The sequence below is a fragment of the Cyanistes caeruleus genome, chromosome 13 (assembly GCF_971803275.1).
Source record: "Cyanistes caeruleus chromosome 13, bCyaCae1.hap1.1, whole genome shotgun sequence".
Taxonomy (NCBI): Eukaryota; Metazoa; Chordata; class Aves; order Passeriformes; family Paridae; genus Cyanistes; species Cyanistes caeruleus.
The window spans coordinates 1,895,330-1,908,869 of record NC_141713.1 but is presented as its reverse complement, the minus strand read 5'-3'; the positions used below and the strand labels follow the sequence as shown (position 1 = coordinate 1,908,869).

Below are 13,540 nucleotides of genomic sequence, written 5' to 3'. Positions count from 1 at the left end.
TCAGCCTCTCTGAGAGGAGCCCTGTGAGAGCAGAGCACCAGAGACCCTTTTGTTGGTGGTTCTTGTGAACTGCCCCATATTGAGATCCCAGTCTGTTACTCTGGTTCTCTCCAAGACGCTGATCCAAGGGCAGCAAGATGATTCCCAGTGAAGTGAATGCTTTGGATCAGACCTGGAAATGTCTCCTTGCATGAAAGCATTTCCCAGTTGCTGCTGTACCTTTTCCCTGTAAATCTGCTGGGTGCCAGAGTTGGGCCCCCTAAAGCACCCCCACAGCCATGGAGGGAGAGTGACACTGATCCCACCTCTCCATTTCTTCCCAGCCTATGGATCAGACAGCAGACCCCCCATGGCAATCTTTGAACTTCTGGATTACATTGTCAATGAGGTAATTTATAAACTTAAACATCTGCACTTCACAACTGTAAACTTTTAAAGCATCCTGGAATTTGGGGGACTGGGGGGTTGGTGCTGTTTAGTCTGGTTTAGCCTTATGACTTAGTCACAATTATCTTTCAAATAGCTAAGCTCCAGGGCTGGTTAGAGATTTGTATTTTAGAATGGGTTGTTTCCAGTATTTTTACAAGTACCACTGAAATTTGTGTGACTCCACTGCTTGTGTTCTTCATAATAAAAAAACCCAAGAAACCCCATGCTCATTTTAGCTGTCATTTGTAGCAGCTGGATGAATTATTGGAAACTGTCCCCCTCACACATTTAAAAGGCACAGTTGGTGTCTGGGTCCCTGCATTGCCTGTGCCACTGATAAATTGATAAATTGCTTCTGTAACTCATCTGCTTGCAGAATTCTCTCAGATTACAAATCTATTTTGCATATTATATAACACCCCAATCTGCCAGCACTAACTCTGGGAATAGAGTTAGCATTGAATTACTTCAGCTGCTGTGGTCCTGCTCCTGCAGCATCCCTGAGGGCGTCAGTTTGGGCTGAAAAGCTGCAGTGCTTCAGTTGGGTGAGATTATCTTGTCCAACTTCTGCTTGAGCACAAACTTCTTCAGCAGGAGCTGCTCCCTCCAACACAGGCTGTGCACCAGTGAGGGAGGAGTGCAGGTCTTGTCTCTGCTCTGTGCATAAAAGTAACTCAGTGCAAGGATGGAAACTTACCCTGATCCTGGAGCCAAACCCTGGAGGATGAGGCAGTAACGTGCAGGTTTATGCAGTCCCCCTTCTTTATTTGTCAGAATTCTTTCTGCATTCAGAGCCTGAACAAACTCATTCCCAGGGACAGAAAATTTACATCAAAAGGATTATGGAACTAATGATGTGCAGGGCATCTTCCCTCAGCTGTGTGGAGAATGACAGGGTGCTAATTAGTGCTCTGAGCCTTCTTTAATGAGAGCTGAGGCTGTGCTCGCCCCATTCAGGTGTGTGTGTGGAAAAACAGAATAACCAACCAACCAAAACCCACCCCATGCCAGAGAAAGTCTGATTTATTACTGAAACATCTGAGGTCCTGCAGCTGGGAGTAATAACCCACATCAGCCAGGGTTTTACAGCTTTGCTCAGATGTGGGACAGGTGACTGGTAGGTCCCTGGGTAGGTGGTGCATCATCATGTATTAGTTATGCTGAATGATTGCTGATTTAAAAAATTTATTTATTTATTTACAGCCACCTCCAAAATTACCCAATGGTGTCTTTGGTTCTGAATTTCAAGATTTTGTTAACAAATGGTGAGTATTTTCTCTGTGTTTTCTCTGTGGCTGAGTGGCCAAGGGACACTGGCTGGGCTCAGCCCTGCTTTGTCTATCAGGCATTTGGCAGTCAGAGTCCCTGCTCCTGGCCAGGGCAAGTGTAAGGATTGCAATCAGCATAATCCTCTTTGGGTGTTAATTGCCTGAAGTTCATCTCACAGGCTGCATCCAGAGGAACCCTAAGGCTCGGGGAGATTCCCCTCCTCAGCACTGAGTTTGTGCTGTGTGCAGCTCAGAGCAGCCCTTTCCCAGCCTGGGCAGTGAGGCACAGCACACACAGCTTCTGCAAGGCTCAGGAACATCATCCTGCAGTGGGATGCACAATCTGGAATCTTCCTTGGCAAGAACCTGGCAATTCTTCCTTGCCCATGAACCAACACCTTCATCCCAGCAGGCACTGCCCCATCTCTTCACTTTCCCTCAGTGATGCCAGCACTGAACCAGTGCTAAGGGAGGCAGCTCACGGCAGTTCAAAAGTTTGCTTATTTATCAAATATCTGTGTTTACAGCTTCCAAAAGGAAGGACAGTCATGCAATAGTCCTACTTGATACTGAGCTTGGAGACATTTGGGGCAAAGAAACGTGAGGGATAAAGTGGTTTGTGTTGTTTTAGATGAAATGGGATTTATCTCCCCAGCTCGGTTTAGACACTCATCAGTCTCAGACAACTCAGGATTTCTTACCTGGAGCTGTGGAACCCACAGAAGGGAATTGCAGGCTCCCATCTCTGTCTGAGAGACACTGATGCTTTTATTGAATGGTGTCATCAGAGCAACACAACCAACAGGACACAACTCAAGCCTTATTTTAGAAGATAATAGAGTGTAACTTGTGCACCCCTTTGTGTTTTCCTAGTTTAATTAAAAATCCTGCTGAGAGAGCCGACCTGAAGCAGCTGATGGTAAGTGAAGGTTTTTGATTTGATGGATGCCTTTCCCAGGCAGGTTGGCAGATCAGAGCACGTGGCCTCGAGGGTGGCTGGTGGCCCTTGAGCAGCTCAGCTTGAGGAGGAACAGCTTTTCTGAGCTAGAGAGCAAGGGGCTGCAGGTTTCACACCCTCCTACAACAGGGACTGTCAAGGAGATCAAAAGTCTGGTGGGCTGTAGAGTCTGCCATTTGATAATCACAATGGGTGACTTAAATTAACAAAAGAATTCTCTCTTGAGTTTATTAGTTAATAATAAAGTATTGATGGATACTTTTAGGAGGACAAAAGAACAAATCTCCACATACCATATGGACTAATTAAATACATTTTTAATCATATGTTCCGAAACACAAAATTTGTCACTTTTTTATCAGCTTTGTCTTGCAAAGTCTGTAGAACTCCACACAAATTCTGCGTTTTTTCCCTGTGTGAAATAACCATATCAGTCTCAGTGCAGCCTTTTATGGTTTGAAGTGTAATGCCAGGACTTGGGTTGTACTGCAGAAAATCAGGTTTTCCCTGCCCTGACCCTGCCACACAGTAATGGTACAAAATGCAGGGAGACTTTTTATTACAAAAAGCCTTTCAGTGCCCAGGCAGACTTCTTCCAGAGTATCACCTTGAGTGGCTGAGTCACATCCTTCCCATTTGTGTGGTGCCAGTGCCCTGCAGCAGGTGCTATGGCAGGATCCCTCTGGGGAGGGACCCCAGTGCCTGTTCTGCAGTTCTGTGGAAAACTCTCCACACATGGTTTGGAAAGTTTTACAGCTCCAAGAGGATTTATGGTTCTGGCTGCTCCTGGGGGCTGGCACACTGACCCTGTTCTCCTGTGCCCAGATCCATGCTTTCATCAAGAGATCCGAGGCAGAGGAGGTGGATTTTGCGGGGTGGCTCTGCTCCACCATCGGCCTTAACCAGCCCAGCACCCCCACGCACGCCGCCGGCGTCTGAGCCCGGGGGCAGCTCCTGGACTGTACCTCTGGTGACAACGATGCTCTCCTGGTCCTCCTTCCTCAGCTTGTACCTGTTCAAACATGTATTTCACCTCTTAAGGAAGAATGTCTTGATAGCATGTGCCAAAACGGTTTTAAATCTCGTCCTAAACTAATTGGTATCGTACCGGGTTCCGTCGTTCACTGACCAAATGTAAGCTGTGTAAGTTCCAGTGCTTGCTGATTTTAGGTGATTATGGATATTCTTTCTTAATGAAAATATCACTGGGGCAGAGGGGTTGGCCCCTGGCTTGTTTGAACTTTATCAAGACTCTTTGTAAATCGTTGGTACTTCAATCATGCTTTCCCTGAGCTCCCCGGGCTCGGGATGCTCCGAGCCTGTCTGTGAGCATGCTTTGCTGCTGCCCAGCTGTTCCTGAAAGTTAGGCTCCAATGTTGCTGTTGTCTAGAGATCTCTCTCTTTGCAGGTGAAGAAGGCAAGAGCTCTGCATTTCTCGGAATGTACAGGGCAATATTCTAATTGTAGACTTGTTCATATTTCTATATTTATTTTTCAAACATATCATCATCCTTGGATTTAGTGATGTATGTCTTTCTAATTGATTTTTAAAAGTTAGTTCTTGGAAGTGTCCTATGGAATCAAGACAATGATCCAAGCACTTTGCTTTCTTTTAACCTAAAGAGTCATGACAACTGTGTTTAGTGTCTAAAAGTGTATGAAAATCCTTTATTGTTTTATTCTCTCAGATGTTTAGCAATGGGTTCTCTTAATAAATATATTATCAAGTAACTTCTTGAAGCTTATTTTAAAACTTCACCAAGGCTTTAATCCGGTCCCTGCACTATAAATTTCAGCTCTTTGAAAGAATGCTTCGGATGAGGAAATGCCTGAAATTCCTCCCCAAAAGGAATCCCCATCAGTGGGACAAGAACTTCCACATGGCCAAAGGATCGGGTATCAAAGGGCTGGCACAGCCTGGGCCCAGCAGCGGCAGGAAATGACTCACTGACACATCCAGGGCTTCCTCCAGCCTGTCCTGGCTGGAATGAGACCTGAAGTGGCAGCTGGGAGGGTGAAAATGGAACTCTTCCCTGAGCTTCACCTACAGCCAGCAACCAGAGCCACACCAGAGCCTTTTACTGTCTGCTAAAAGAAACACACAGCAAGGTTTGAGAGCTTTAACTCCCTCCCGCTTTGGGTCGTCCCCCCAGATAAATAATTTGGGCACTGCAAGCACAGTTGTGTGTAAGGACAGCAGGAAAAGAACTTTATTGCAACATGCGCTAGAACTGGGCTGTTCAAATCCAAAAGCGAGGGACTCGTTCACAAAAGCAGCAGGAATTCTATCCATGAAAACTACTCTGGACCATGCTGGGCACAAATAACATTTTTCAGCAGTCAAAGTTACCCTCTGGAGTTGAAATGTGCCAAGAAAGGCCAGGATGGCTCCTGAGCTCCTCCCAAACCAGCTCTTCACACACATCACTGCCAGGACTTATTTGACCGTAACATTTTTGGCTCAGACTTTTGGGATTTTTTTTACCTGTCAGGTTTGGGAAAGGTCTGTTAAACAATCTCTTCACTCCTGTTCTAAACTCCTTCATTAAGACATCCAGGATCCTCAAAACCCAAATAATCTTTAGCCTTAGGATGAAGCCACATTTACATCCCAACAGTTTCCAGTGGTACAAACCAAACAAGAGCCAAATTAACACTCATTAAACAGTGGCAGGAACTCACTGCAGGCTGACTGTCAGTTCTGGCCACCCCCAGGATCCCAGACACTTCCAAAAGCAAAAATGGTGGAGATTTCACATGATTTTCCATTTTTAACTAAGTTCTTAAACTTCTCATGCTCTTCCTTGAGAATCACAGGTGACCTTGCCTTGATTTATGAGGTTACAATGAGAGGAAAAGGAAATAACACCAATTTAAGAGTATTAGCTTATTACAAGCACCACAGATCATTTCTTACTCTACAATTTGTGGACAAATAAAAGGCTCCTTGGCTGCTGCTCTGAAGGAGCAGAAGTAGAAAGTCCTTCTCTGGCACAGACTGACAGAACTGAAGAGCACCAGAGGGACAGAGGGACCTCCCTGCTGTGCTCAGAGCTGGGCTGACATTGGGAGGACTCTGAGAGTAACTCCAGCATTCCATGGAACTCAGAACACAGCAGCTGAAGGCTGGAGACAGCCCTGGACACATCTTTTCTCACCCTGTCTCTTAAATTCCCAGTTCAGGCAAATGAGGTTGTAATGTAATCACTGGGGCAGCACCAGCCTCCAGGACCTGGATTTGTTTCTCACATCAGGAAGTGAGAACAGACAAGTTATTGCTTTTAGTGCACGTGTTAATTAGTCTGGTTGATCAACTACTTCTCCCTTCCACATACAAAGATGTTGTAAGAGCTACATTAGGTTTGAAATGTGGAATGGATGATGCTACATATTTGTGCAGCAATTTTCATTCTTTCAACATCTGAGTCAAGATGTGCCCAGGCTCTGAAATTCACATGTTCAGTGTCACTGCCCTTGACTCCGATATATCAAATAGTTCATATCCACACACAGCACAGAACGGAAATCACTTGGTGAGTTTCAGATGAATGAAGAAGAAATTCCTGAGTCAGTATTAAAAACCTTCTCTGATTTTTTTTCTCTCAAGAATCAGATTCTTCCTCCTCTTCCTCCTCCTCTTCCTCTTTATCATCCTGAACACTGAGGTGTAACTCAGTTTGGTTGATGGCAGCCTCACTGTCCATCTGCCCAAGCATCTGTCACGAGAAAAGGGCTGATTACCAAACCCAGCACGGGCACCAAAAGCTTCTCAAATCACTGTTAGAGCTGTGCAGTCTCTAATTAAAGGTCTCAGGGCTAGAACTGCTGACTGAGAGCCCATCACAGCAACAAGGCCCTGATCTCCATGGAAAAGCTGCACCTGGGTCAGGTATTGAGTGAAAAGCTGCAGCACCTGTGCCTCCATCCCCAGCAGCAGTGCCACCCCAGTGTCACAAGCATTAAACAAAATATTTAATAAATGGTGAACTGAAGCTGCACCACACAGGTATTTCCCAATCCTCCCTGAGACACGGTGCTGCTTTTGGGGATGGGAAAGGTGAAACCCTTAAAACCAGCAGCAAAACAGACATTTTACAGCTGAGCTTTGCAGTGATGAGAAGATGAGATAACACGAGGAGCTGCACAGGAAAACCGTGCAGAGCCCAACCCAGCCGTGGGGCCCCCTCCAACCCAGGGACCCCCTTACCTGCTGAGTGTCCTCGGCCAGGGCTGGCAGGGGCACAGGGACGTTCTCCTCACGGGCCCTGATCAGGGACTGCAGCGCCAGCTCCTCCACCTGCAGGGAGCTGCACTGAGCACTGCCGGCATCATCAGCCCGGCCCCTCTCACACCGCTTAACGTTTCCATTCACAACTTTGGGGGGGTTCACCTGGCACTCTTGGAAAAGCTTTCTTATATCTTCTGCAATTCTGTTCTATGCTGCTTTATTAGGATTTGCATGAGTCTCTAAACCCAAGCAGCCCTCAGTTCCACTACCTCAAACTATCCCTTCTCCATCCACCAGCTAAGGCAAACCACACACTCACATTTACCTCTTAGAGATGTATCCCACATACATTTATCTCTTAATGTACACCTACACTCACAATTGTAGGTGCCGCTTACAGATATATCCTACATACTTACATTTCTCTCTTCTTGTATGCTACATACCTTTTAGAGATGTATCCTATGCACACTCACAATTACATTTATCTCTTAATGTATACTAAATGCATCATCATTTACCTCTTAGAGATAAATCCTACATACACTCACATTTATCTCTTAATGTCTACATACACTCACAATTATAGGTACCTTACAGATCTTACACACACAATCAGTTACATTTAACTCTTTGAGATGTACCCTGCACACAATTTACCTCTCAGAGCACCGCAGACCCGGAACCCCTCAGCAATTCCCGGCTCTCCCTTTCGCAGCACCGAGCGGGCCGAGGGCCCGAGCACGGCCGCGGCTGAGGGCCAGGGCTGAGGGCCGCGGCTGAGGGCCAGGCCCGGCCCCGCCGCGGTGCTCCCGCCGCTCCCGCTCCCGTCCCCCCCGCCGCCCCCGAGCCCCGGGGTGTCCCCGCGCACCCGCAGCCGGCAGAGCTGATCGTGCAGCGCCGCCTTGACCCGCAGCAGCGTCTCCTCCTCCCGCCGCAGCTCCTGCAGCCGGCTCAGCATCGTCCCCGCCGGCGGCAGCCAGCGCCCCGCCCCCTCAAGTCACGTGCAGTCCGCGTGACGTCACGCCGCCAGAACAGCGCGCGGCAGGCGCCACCGCGCGGCCACTTCCGGCCGCAGCAGCCGCGGCCGCCCCGGCGGGAACCGCCCGACCCTCCCTCCTGCCCTGCCCGAACGCCTGCTCACACACGCACACCCCACACGGCCTTCTGTCATCCAACAGCGTTTATTAGGGACAGAGCGCGGGCACAGCCCCCTACGGGCAGCTCGGCCGCGGTTATGCCTCAGCCTTGGCCTTCGCCGCGGGCTTGGCTGCCTTGGCTGTTTTGGCCTTCTTGGCAGCGGGCTCTGCCTTGGGTGCAGCCCGGGCCTTGCCTGCCACCTTGTCCTGGGCCTTGCCTGCCACTTTGTCCTGGGCTTTGCCTGCCACCTTGTCCTGGGCCTTGGCTTTCTTCTCCTCCTTGAGTTTGTGCTAGAACAGACAGAGAGATGATCAATCAGGACAAGATGCGAAGGGTGAGCCCCAGCCCTGCCCGTGGCAGCCCCACTCACGTTCCGGGCGTGCCGCAGGATGGTGTTGCGCCGCATGGTTTTGGCGTACGGGTTCAACTTGATCATGATTCTCAGGTTCTTCAGCGGGTTCTTCTTCAGGACCCTGCGCTGAATCTTCTTCCTGAAAAGCACAGCCATGTTTGTATGATCATCTCATTTTGCAATGCCACTTCTGCTAAACTCTCCCTGAGATCTGGGCAAGAGCAATTCCATCTGTTTACCCAGAAATGAAGAAATTCCAGCCTGAAAGCAGTTTCAAACCTCTCCACAAAAGCTCTGTTCATTAAATAAAATCACTTACTTTGGAGCACGCAGTGCCTTCTGGATTTCCTGGCTTCTCATGATTCTTCCAATATCTGTATTGGTCATCTTGTGCATTGGCAGGCTGCAAAAACAACGTTCAGAGTGTGAGTGGTGGTAAAACCGTGGCTAATTCACCTTAACTGGGCATTTAGGAGCAAGTCCCAGTATCCCTTTTCCTGGAAAAAAAGAGGGCTGCTCTCCCAGCCTGCTGCACTCACTTGTAGTCGCTCTTGAGCGTGGCAGCCTTGCGCCAGGTGCCGTACAGGTCGTCCAGCTTGCGGAAGGCGCTCTCTGTCCAGATGCAGAACCGCCCCACGTGGCCCCCGGGAGCGAGGCGCAGCAGGTTCAGCTTGTTCACGTTCAGCAGAGTGATTCCTGCAGGAAACCAGGTAAAGCAATCCCTTTAGTTTGTCATTATAATTGAGGAACGTGAGGCTAAGAATAGAGACTGGGGGTTTATGGCTGACTACAGAGCTATACACACCTCTGTATAAAAATTGAATTTTTAAATTAATAATCATCATCATCATCAGCCTTTTTCCAGTGTCAAACTCAGCAGCCTCATCTGTGCCCCACAGTTCAGGATTGGGAACAGCTGCAACATTTGTCACAAACACCCTAAACACCACCCCAACAGGTTCTTACAAAGCACACATCAACTACTGCGGCAAGTCAGAACTTCCACACATCATGTGTTTCAGAAACACGGACCAATGAAGTGGAATCTCATCATTCCAGGCAGTGTCCCAAGGGAGGAGCAAGTGTGTCCCAGGTTCATCACCTGGGATATTCCGGAAAGCTCTGATGATGCCGTTGTCCTCGTTGTAGATGATGCAGGGTCCCCTGCGCTGGATGCGGCGGCGATTCCTCATCTTGCCCTTCCCGGCCCGCATGCGCTGGGAGGCGTAAACCTGGGAAAAGCAGAAACTCAGTATCCCAACAGCCCCAGCCCACCAGCCACACCCAAAACACTGCTTCAGTCAGAACTTCACCATCAGCACTGCGCATCTGCAACACGGACCAGTGAGGAGTTCATCATTCTCCCGAGCCAAAATACTGAATTATTTGGAATTCCAACTCTAATAACTGCGGAGTTGAATCACCTGTGTTTTGCCCTTCAGATCACACCTTTCCAGCTCACCTTTTTGATGTCATTCCAAGCTTTAAGCTTCTTCAGGAGAAGAACAGCTTCCTTGGTTTTCTTGTAGCCCTCAACCTTGTCCTCAACAACCAGGGGAAGTTCTGGAATCTCCTCAATGCGGTGGCCTGGAGAGGATTTCACAAGACAGTGTTGCTCACTGGCCTTGGCTGGACCCATTCATCAAAGTTATTGCTTTGTATATTCACAAATGATACATGAAAAATTAAATTCATGATAGAAATTCATGAAATGAAGTCAGGCACAGTAAGCAGAGCAGTGAAGTTCCAGTGGTGTCTTACAGGTCTGTCTCACACACAACTTTGTGTATCCAAATGTTGTGTAAATCTTTGCCTCCATGAACAGAAATCAAACAGCACTGCAAGATTCCATTTCAGTCACCACAAAGTACCCAACGCTGGCCCAGACAAACAATTCCAGAGGCAGAATTCTCACCTTTAGACATGACCAGAGCTGGGAGGGCAGAGGCAGCCAGAGCAGAGCAGATGGCGTAACGCTTCTGCATGATGTTCACTCTGCGGTGCCAGCGCCGCCAGGTCTTGGTCGGGGCGAACATGCGGCCGCCACGACACATCTGGGAGCTGCAGTTAAGAACTTTCTGGTGCTTTCTTATACCAAAGTGACTTTTTATTGCTTGCTCAGCACTAATGGGTCGTCAACCTCCTGTGCCAGGACTCTGACAGCAGGCAACTGTCCCTGGACACAGGGTAAGGCGCAAATTACGACATCATGGCAAGACAGAACGGGTCATTGTGGTTCCAGAGTGGGAATCATAGCAAATCTAGTTTGAACTGCAACCATTACCTCAAGAAAAAGATTCCATCTCACATTTGGACAATTAAAAATCTTTCTGCTGGCTGAGCTCAGTGAAGCCAGCATGGCCATGGAAGGATACATTGCCAAAGGCACCCTGGCCAGAGCGGTGAGTGCCACCGCCCCGGACTCGCGGGATTCGAGCAACAGCTCTGCCAGTACCCCATGATTCAGCACTGGTCTGGTGACCTGAAACAGAGAGAGGGTCATTCAGAGAGGGACATCACTGCCATGCTCCCACAGTCACAGGGATGCTCAACACAGGACACCAATCAGAACTTCCACACAATCATGTGTTTCAGAAACACGGACCAATGAAGTGGAACCTCATCATTTCAGCATAACAAATCTTCATCAGGAAAACTTAATCCCTGTCTATTAATGTACTTGATTCTGACCTAAGACCCTTATTTTAAGCTTGATCCTCAATGGGTGTCTGACTTAGCACTGCTATACCTAGCAAGTTAAAATGTTTGTGTGAAACTTAGAAATAAGGTTAGAATGGCATGTTCCTAGCACAGACCTCTTGGGAAGCAGAAGTTATCTGCACCAACAACAGAAGCAAATCTAAGAAATGCCCATTTGCAGGAGCTTTTCCTTGCCTCAGGCAAGTCTCACAAGGTCAGTGCAGAGCAGTGATTTTTCACCTGGAATACTTGTCAGCCATTTTGTGTTTTTCTTACAAAGAACAACGACTCCACCTGAGGACCTTGGCATTGTGATACTTCCAGCAACCTGCACTTCAAGCAGGACCACAGAACACCCCCAAACACCACCTCGATGCTCCTCATTTCAAACCAGACCGTTAAGCAGTGCTTTTTAAGCAGAAGCCCAGCGACAGGCACATCTGTTATCCCCGCTGCAGCTGTATCTGCACGTGAAGCCCCCGCGGCGCGGTGCCAGCCGTACCTGCGAGCTCGCTGACGGCGTAGGGCTGCCGGTTGTTCTTGCGCAGGTTGGTGTGCACGAAGTTCACCACGTCGGGCCGGATGGGCGCCTTGAACACCGCGGGCAGCGTCACGTTCTTGCCCGACGCCTCCCCCTTCTCGGAGTACACGGAGATCAGCGGCCGAGCGCAAGCCTGGGGGGGAAGAACAAACCCTTCAGTACAAGCAAAGTGGATTTCTGGTGTTTTAGCTCCTCAAGGATTGCTCAGAACGAAGGAGTCGTCAGCTCAGCAGTGCCAGCACGATGACAGCAGGCAACTGTCGCTGAGCACTGGATAAGACGCAAATTACGTCATCACAGCAATATTTTACTCAAAGTTGTGCTCCACAGCTCACACCCAGAACACAACATCTGAATTTCCAAGGCATTTCTACACTTTAGGCTCTGTAACAAACCCCTTCAATACTATTCCCATCTACTTCTAAAAAAACCCACCTGTGTTAACCAAACCCTTGTAATTTGAATTAGGAAATGTTGCAAGCAATTTCTTTACTGCAATGACTGCGGCTCATCAAACAGTGTCAGAGGGAAGTCTGGACACTCTAAACAATCCCTGGTGCTTCAAAATATGTGCAGTGAAAAATGAAGCTGCTCTCAGCACCAGCTGTCTGTCAAAAGGCTGAAAGGATGCCCAAAAATAGCCAGTGGATGAACAGCACCCTTTAAAAGAAATGTTTTAGCATTATATTATATTGGTTAATTAATCTCGTGGTAACACTACAGGCAAAACATCTTTCCTTCCCTTTCCTATCTGCAGTTCATTTTAGAAGTATTAAAATACTCTAGAACTCCAAATTAACCAGATAATAGCAATAGAAGGGCCATGTCTGCATGCGACTCTGGTCACCAGCAAGGCTCTGGCCCCTGGTGTTCACCCAGAGACCCCAAGACAAACAACAAGCTTGATCAGGGTGAAGGCATCAGAGCAAACTGAGCTGTAACAGCAAGAAAAATTGTTCATTTGCAACTTGATTGTAGACCAAGGCTTATTAAAGCCCCTTTTGCAACAAAAATAGGTTAAAAATGAGATATATAGAACCCGCTCTTTCCACTTTAGATGGGCGCAAACGCTCCCCTGGGGCCTGTTTTACTTCAGATAAATACATGAGGAAACTACTCAGCGCTGCCAGACGACACTCGGGACTTATCCCATCCCTTCCCATGCCCATGGAAAGGAGCACTCCGGGCGGACCACGCCGAGCTCCCGCCCGCGGCCTCCGCAGCCCGGCCCGGCCCGGCCCCGCTCGGTCGCTCACGGGCTCCACGCGGCCGCCCAGCACTGACGGGCCCAAAATGGCGGCCGCGCGCCCCAGGCCGCCAGCGCGGCCCCCCAGCTGCCCATAGCTCGGTCCTGCCCGCTGGGCCCGGCTCCCCCGGGCCGGCCCCGCTGCCCGCCCCGCTCCCCCTCAGCCCCGCGCCCCCCCGGGCCGGGCCCGGCGCTCCCCTCACCATGGCGGCGGAGCTGCTCGTGCGGCCGCCCGCCTGCGCCGCGCCCCGACCGGAAAAGGAAGGACTCGTTACACCCCGTCACTTACGTCGATGGCCCTCCGCTTCCTCACCGCCGATTCTGCCGCGCCGGCTGGTCAACCCTCGACCCCGGTCCAAATTCTCGACCGAGCTCCGACCCCCGTCCTAGTCCCCACCCAAGTCCCTTCGGCCCCGTGGCGCCCGTCTCGAGCCCTCCGGGCGCCTCTGTCCCGCTCAATTCCCTGCCAAAGCAGGGGACTCTGTTACGGCGGAGGGATCCAGCGTGACGTGTCACCCTCCCCTCACAGGCGTCGCGTAGCGCCGGCGGGCGGGAGGTTCGATTGTGGTGGGCGGCGATGGCGGCGGAGCGGCGGCGCCGGGCGGGCGGCGGCCTCAGCGGGCTCCTGCTGCGGTGAGGATCGGGGCTGTTCCCGGGGCTGTCCGGGCTCCTGCTCCC

At 49.7% G+C, this 13,540-nt stretch overlaps 4 protein-coding genes and 4 non-coding genes across 20 annotated transcripts in view; 2 read left to right on the top strand and 6 right to left on the bottom strand.

Moving 5' to 3' along the window:
* Positions 1 to 4,386, top strand: part of MAP2K1 (mitogen-activated protein kinase kinase 1) — a 32,728-nt gene extending 28,342 nt beyond the window's left edge. For both annotated transcript variants that reach the window (XM_086848717.1, XM_086848718.1), the window contains 4 exons: positions 324 to 388; positions 1,633 to 1,694; positions 2,571 to 2,616; positions 3,481 to 4,386. In XM_086848717.1, coding sequence (XP_086704843.1) covers positions 324 to 388; positions 1,633 to 1,694; positions 2,571 to 2,616; positions 3,481 to 3,594 — 287 coding nt within the window. In that variant the 3' untranslated portion in view covers positions 3,595 to 4,386. The remainder of the gene's footprint in view (positions 1 to 323; positions 389 to 1,632; positions 1,695 to 2,570; positions 2,617 to 3,480) is intronic.
* Positions 4,387 to 4,836: 450 nt separating this feature from the next.
* Positions 4,837 to 8,044, bottom strand: SNAPC5 (small nuclear RNA activating complex polypeptide 5). Its single transcript, XM_086848719.1, has 3 exons — positions 7,755 to 8,044; positions 6,863 to 6,952; positions 4,837 to 6,371 (listed from the first exon to the last, which is right to left on the bottom strand). The coding sequence occupies exons 1-3, from the start codon at positions 7,842 to 7,844 to the stop codon at positions 6,258 to 6,260; spliced, it is 294 nt and encodes a 97-aa protein (XP_086704845.1). The 5' UTR covers positions 7,845 to 8,044; the 3' UTR covers positions 4,837 to 6,257.
* A 7-nt stretch (positions 8,045 to 8,051) lies between these two features.
* On the bottom strand, positions 8,052 to 13,181 carry RPL4 (ribosomal protein L4). The gene is made up of 10 exons (XM_086848716.1): positions 13,066 to 13,181; positions 11,578 to 11,749; positions 10,751 to 10,857; positions 10,291 to 10,429; positions 9,838 to 9,962; positions 9,478 to 9,607; positions 8,915 to 9,071; positions 8,695 to 8,778; positions 8,394 to 8,514; positions 8,052 to 8,313 (listed from the first exon to the last, which is right to left on the bottom strand). Exons 1-10 carry the CDS (start codon positions 13,066 to 13,068, stop codon positions 8,119 to 8,121), a joined length of 1,233 nt encoding a protein of 410 aa, XP_086704842.1. The 5' UTR covers positions 13,069 to 13,181; the 3' UTR covers positions 8,052 to 8,118.
* LOC111945178 (small nucleolar RNA SNORD18) lies at positions 9,365 to 9,434 on the bottom strand. The gene has a single exon (XR_002871556.1). It is a non-coding gene; the product is annotated as a small nucleolar RNA SNORD18 (small nucleolar RNA).
* On the bottom strand, positions 10,491 to 10,590 carry LOC111945179 (small nucleolar RNA SNORD16). The gene has a single exon (XR_002871557.1). It is a non-coding gene; the product is annotated as a small nucleolar RNA SNORD16 (small nucleolar RNA).
* Positions 10,937 to 11,007, bottom strand: LOC111945177 (small nucleolar RNA SNORD18). The gene has a single exon (XR_002871555.1). It is a non-coding gene; the product is annotated as a small nucleolar RNA SNORD18 (small nucleolar RNA).
* Positions 11,818 to 11,918, bottom strand: LOC111945180 (small nucleolar RNA SNORD16). Its single transcript, XR_002871558.1, has one exon. It is a non-coding gene; the product is annotated as a small nucleolar RNA SNORD16 (small nucleolar RNA).
* The window catches only part of ZWILCH (zwilch kinetochore protein), a 69,794-nt gene continuing 69,387 nt past the window's right edge, over positions 13,134 to 13,540 (top strand). For all 12 annotated transcript variants that reach the window (XR_015275693.1, XR_015275691.1, XR_015275692.1 and 9 more), the window contains exon 1: positions 13,134 to 13,495. Coding sequence is in view for 2 of the 12 variants with exons in the window: in XM_086848712.1 (XP_086704838.1) it covers positions 13,440 to 13,495 (56 nt within the window). In the remaining 10 variants the exon portion in view is untranslated. The remainder of the gene's footprint in view (positions 13,496 to 13,540) is intronic.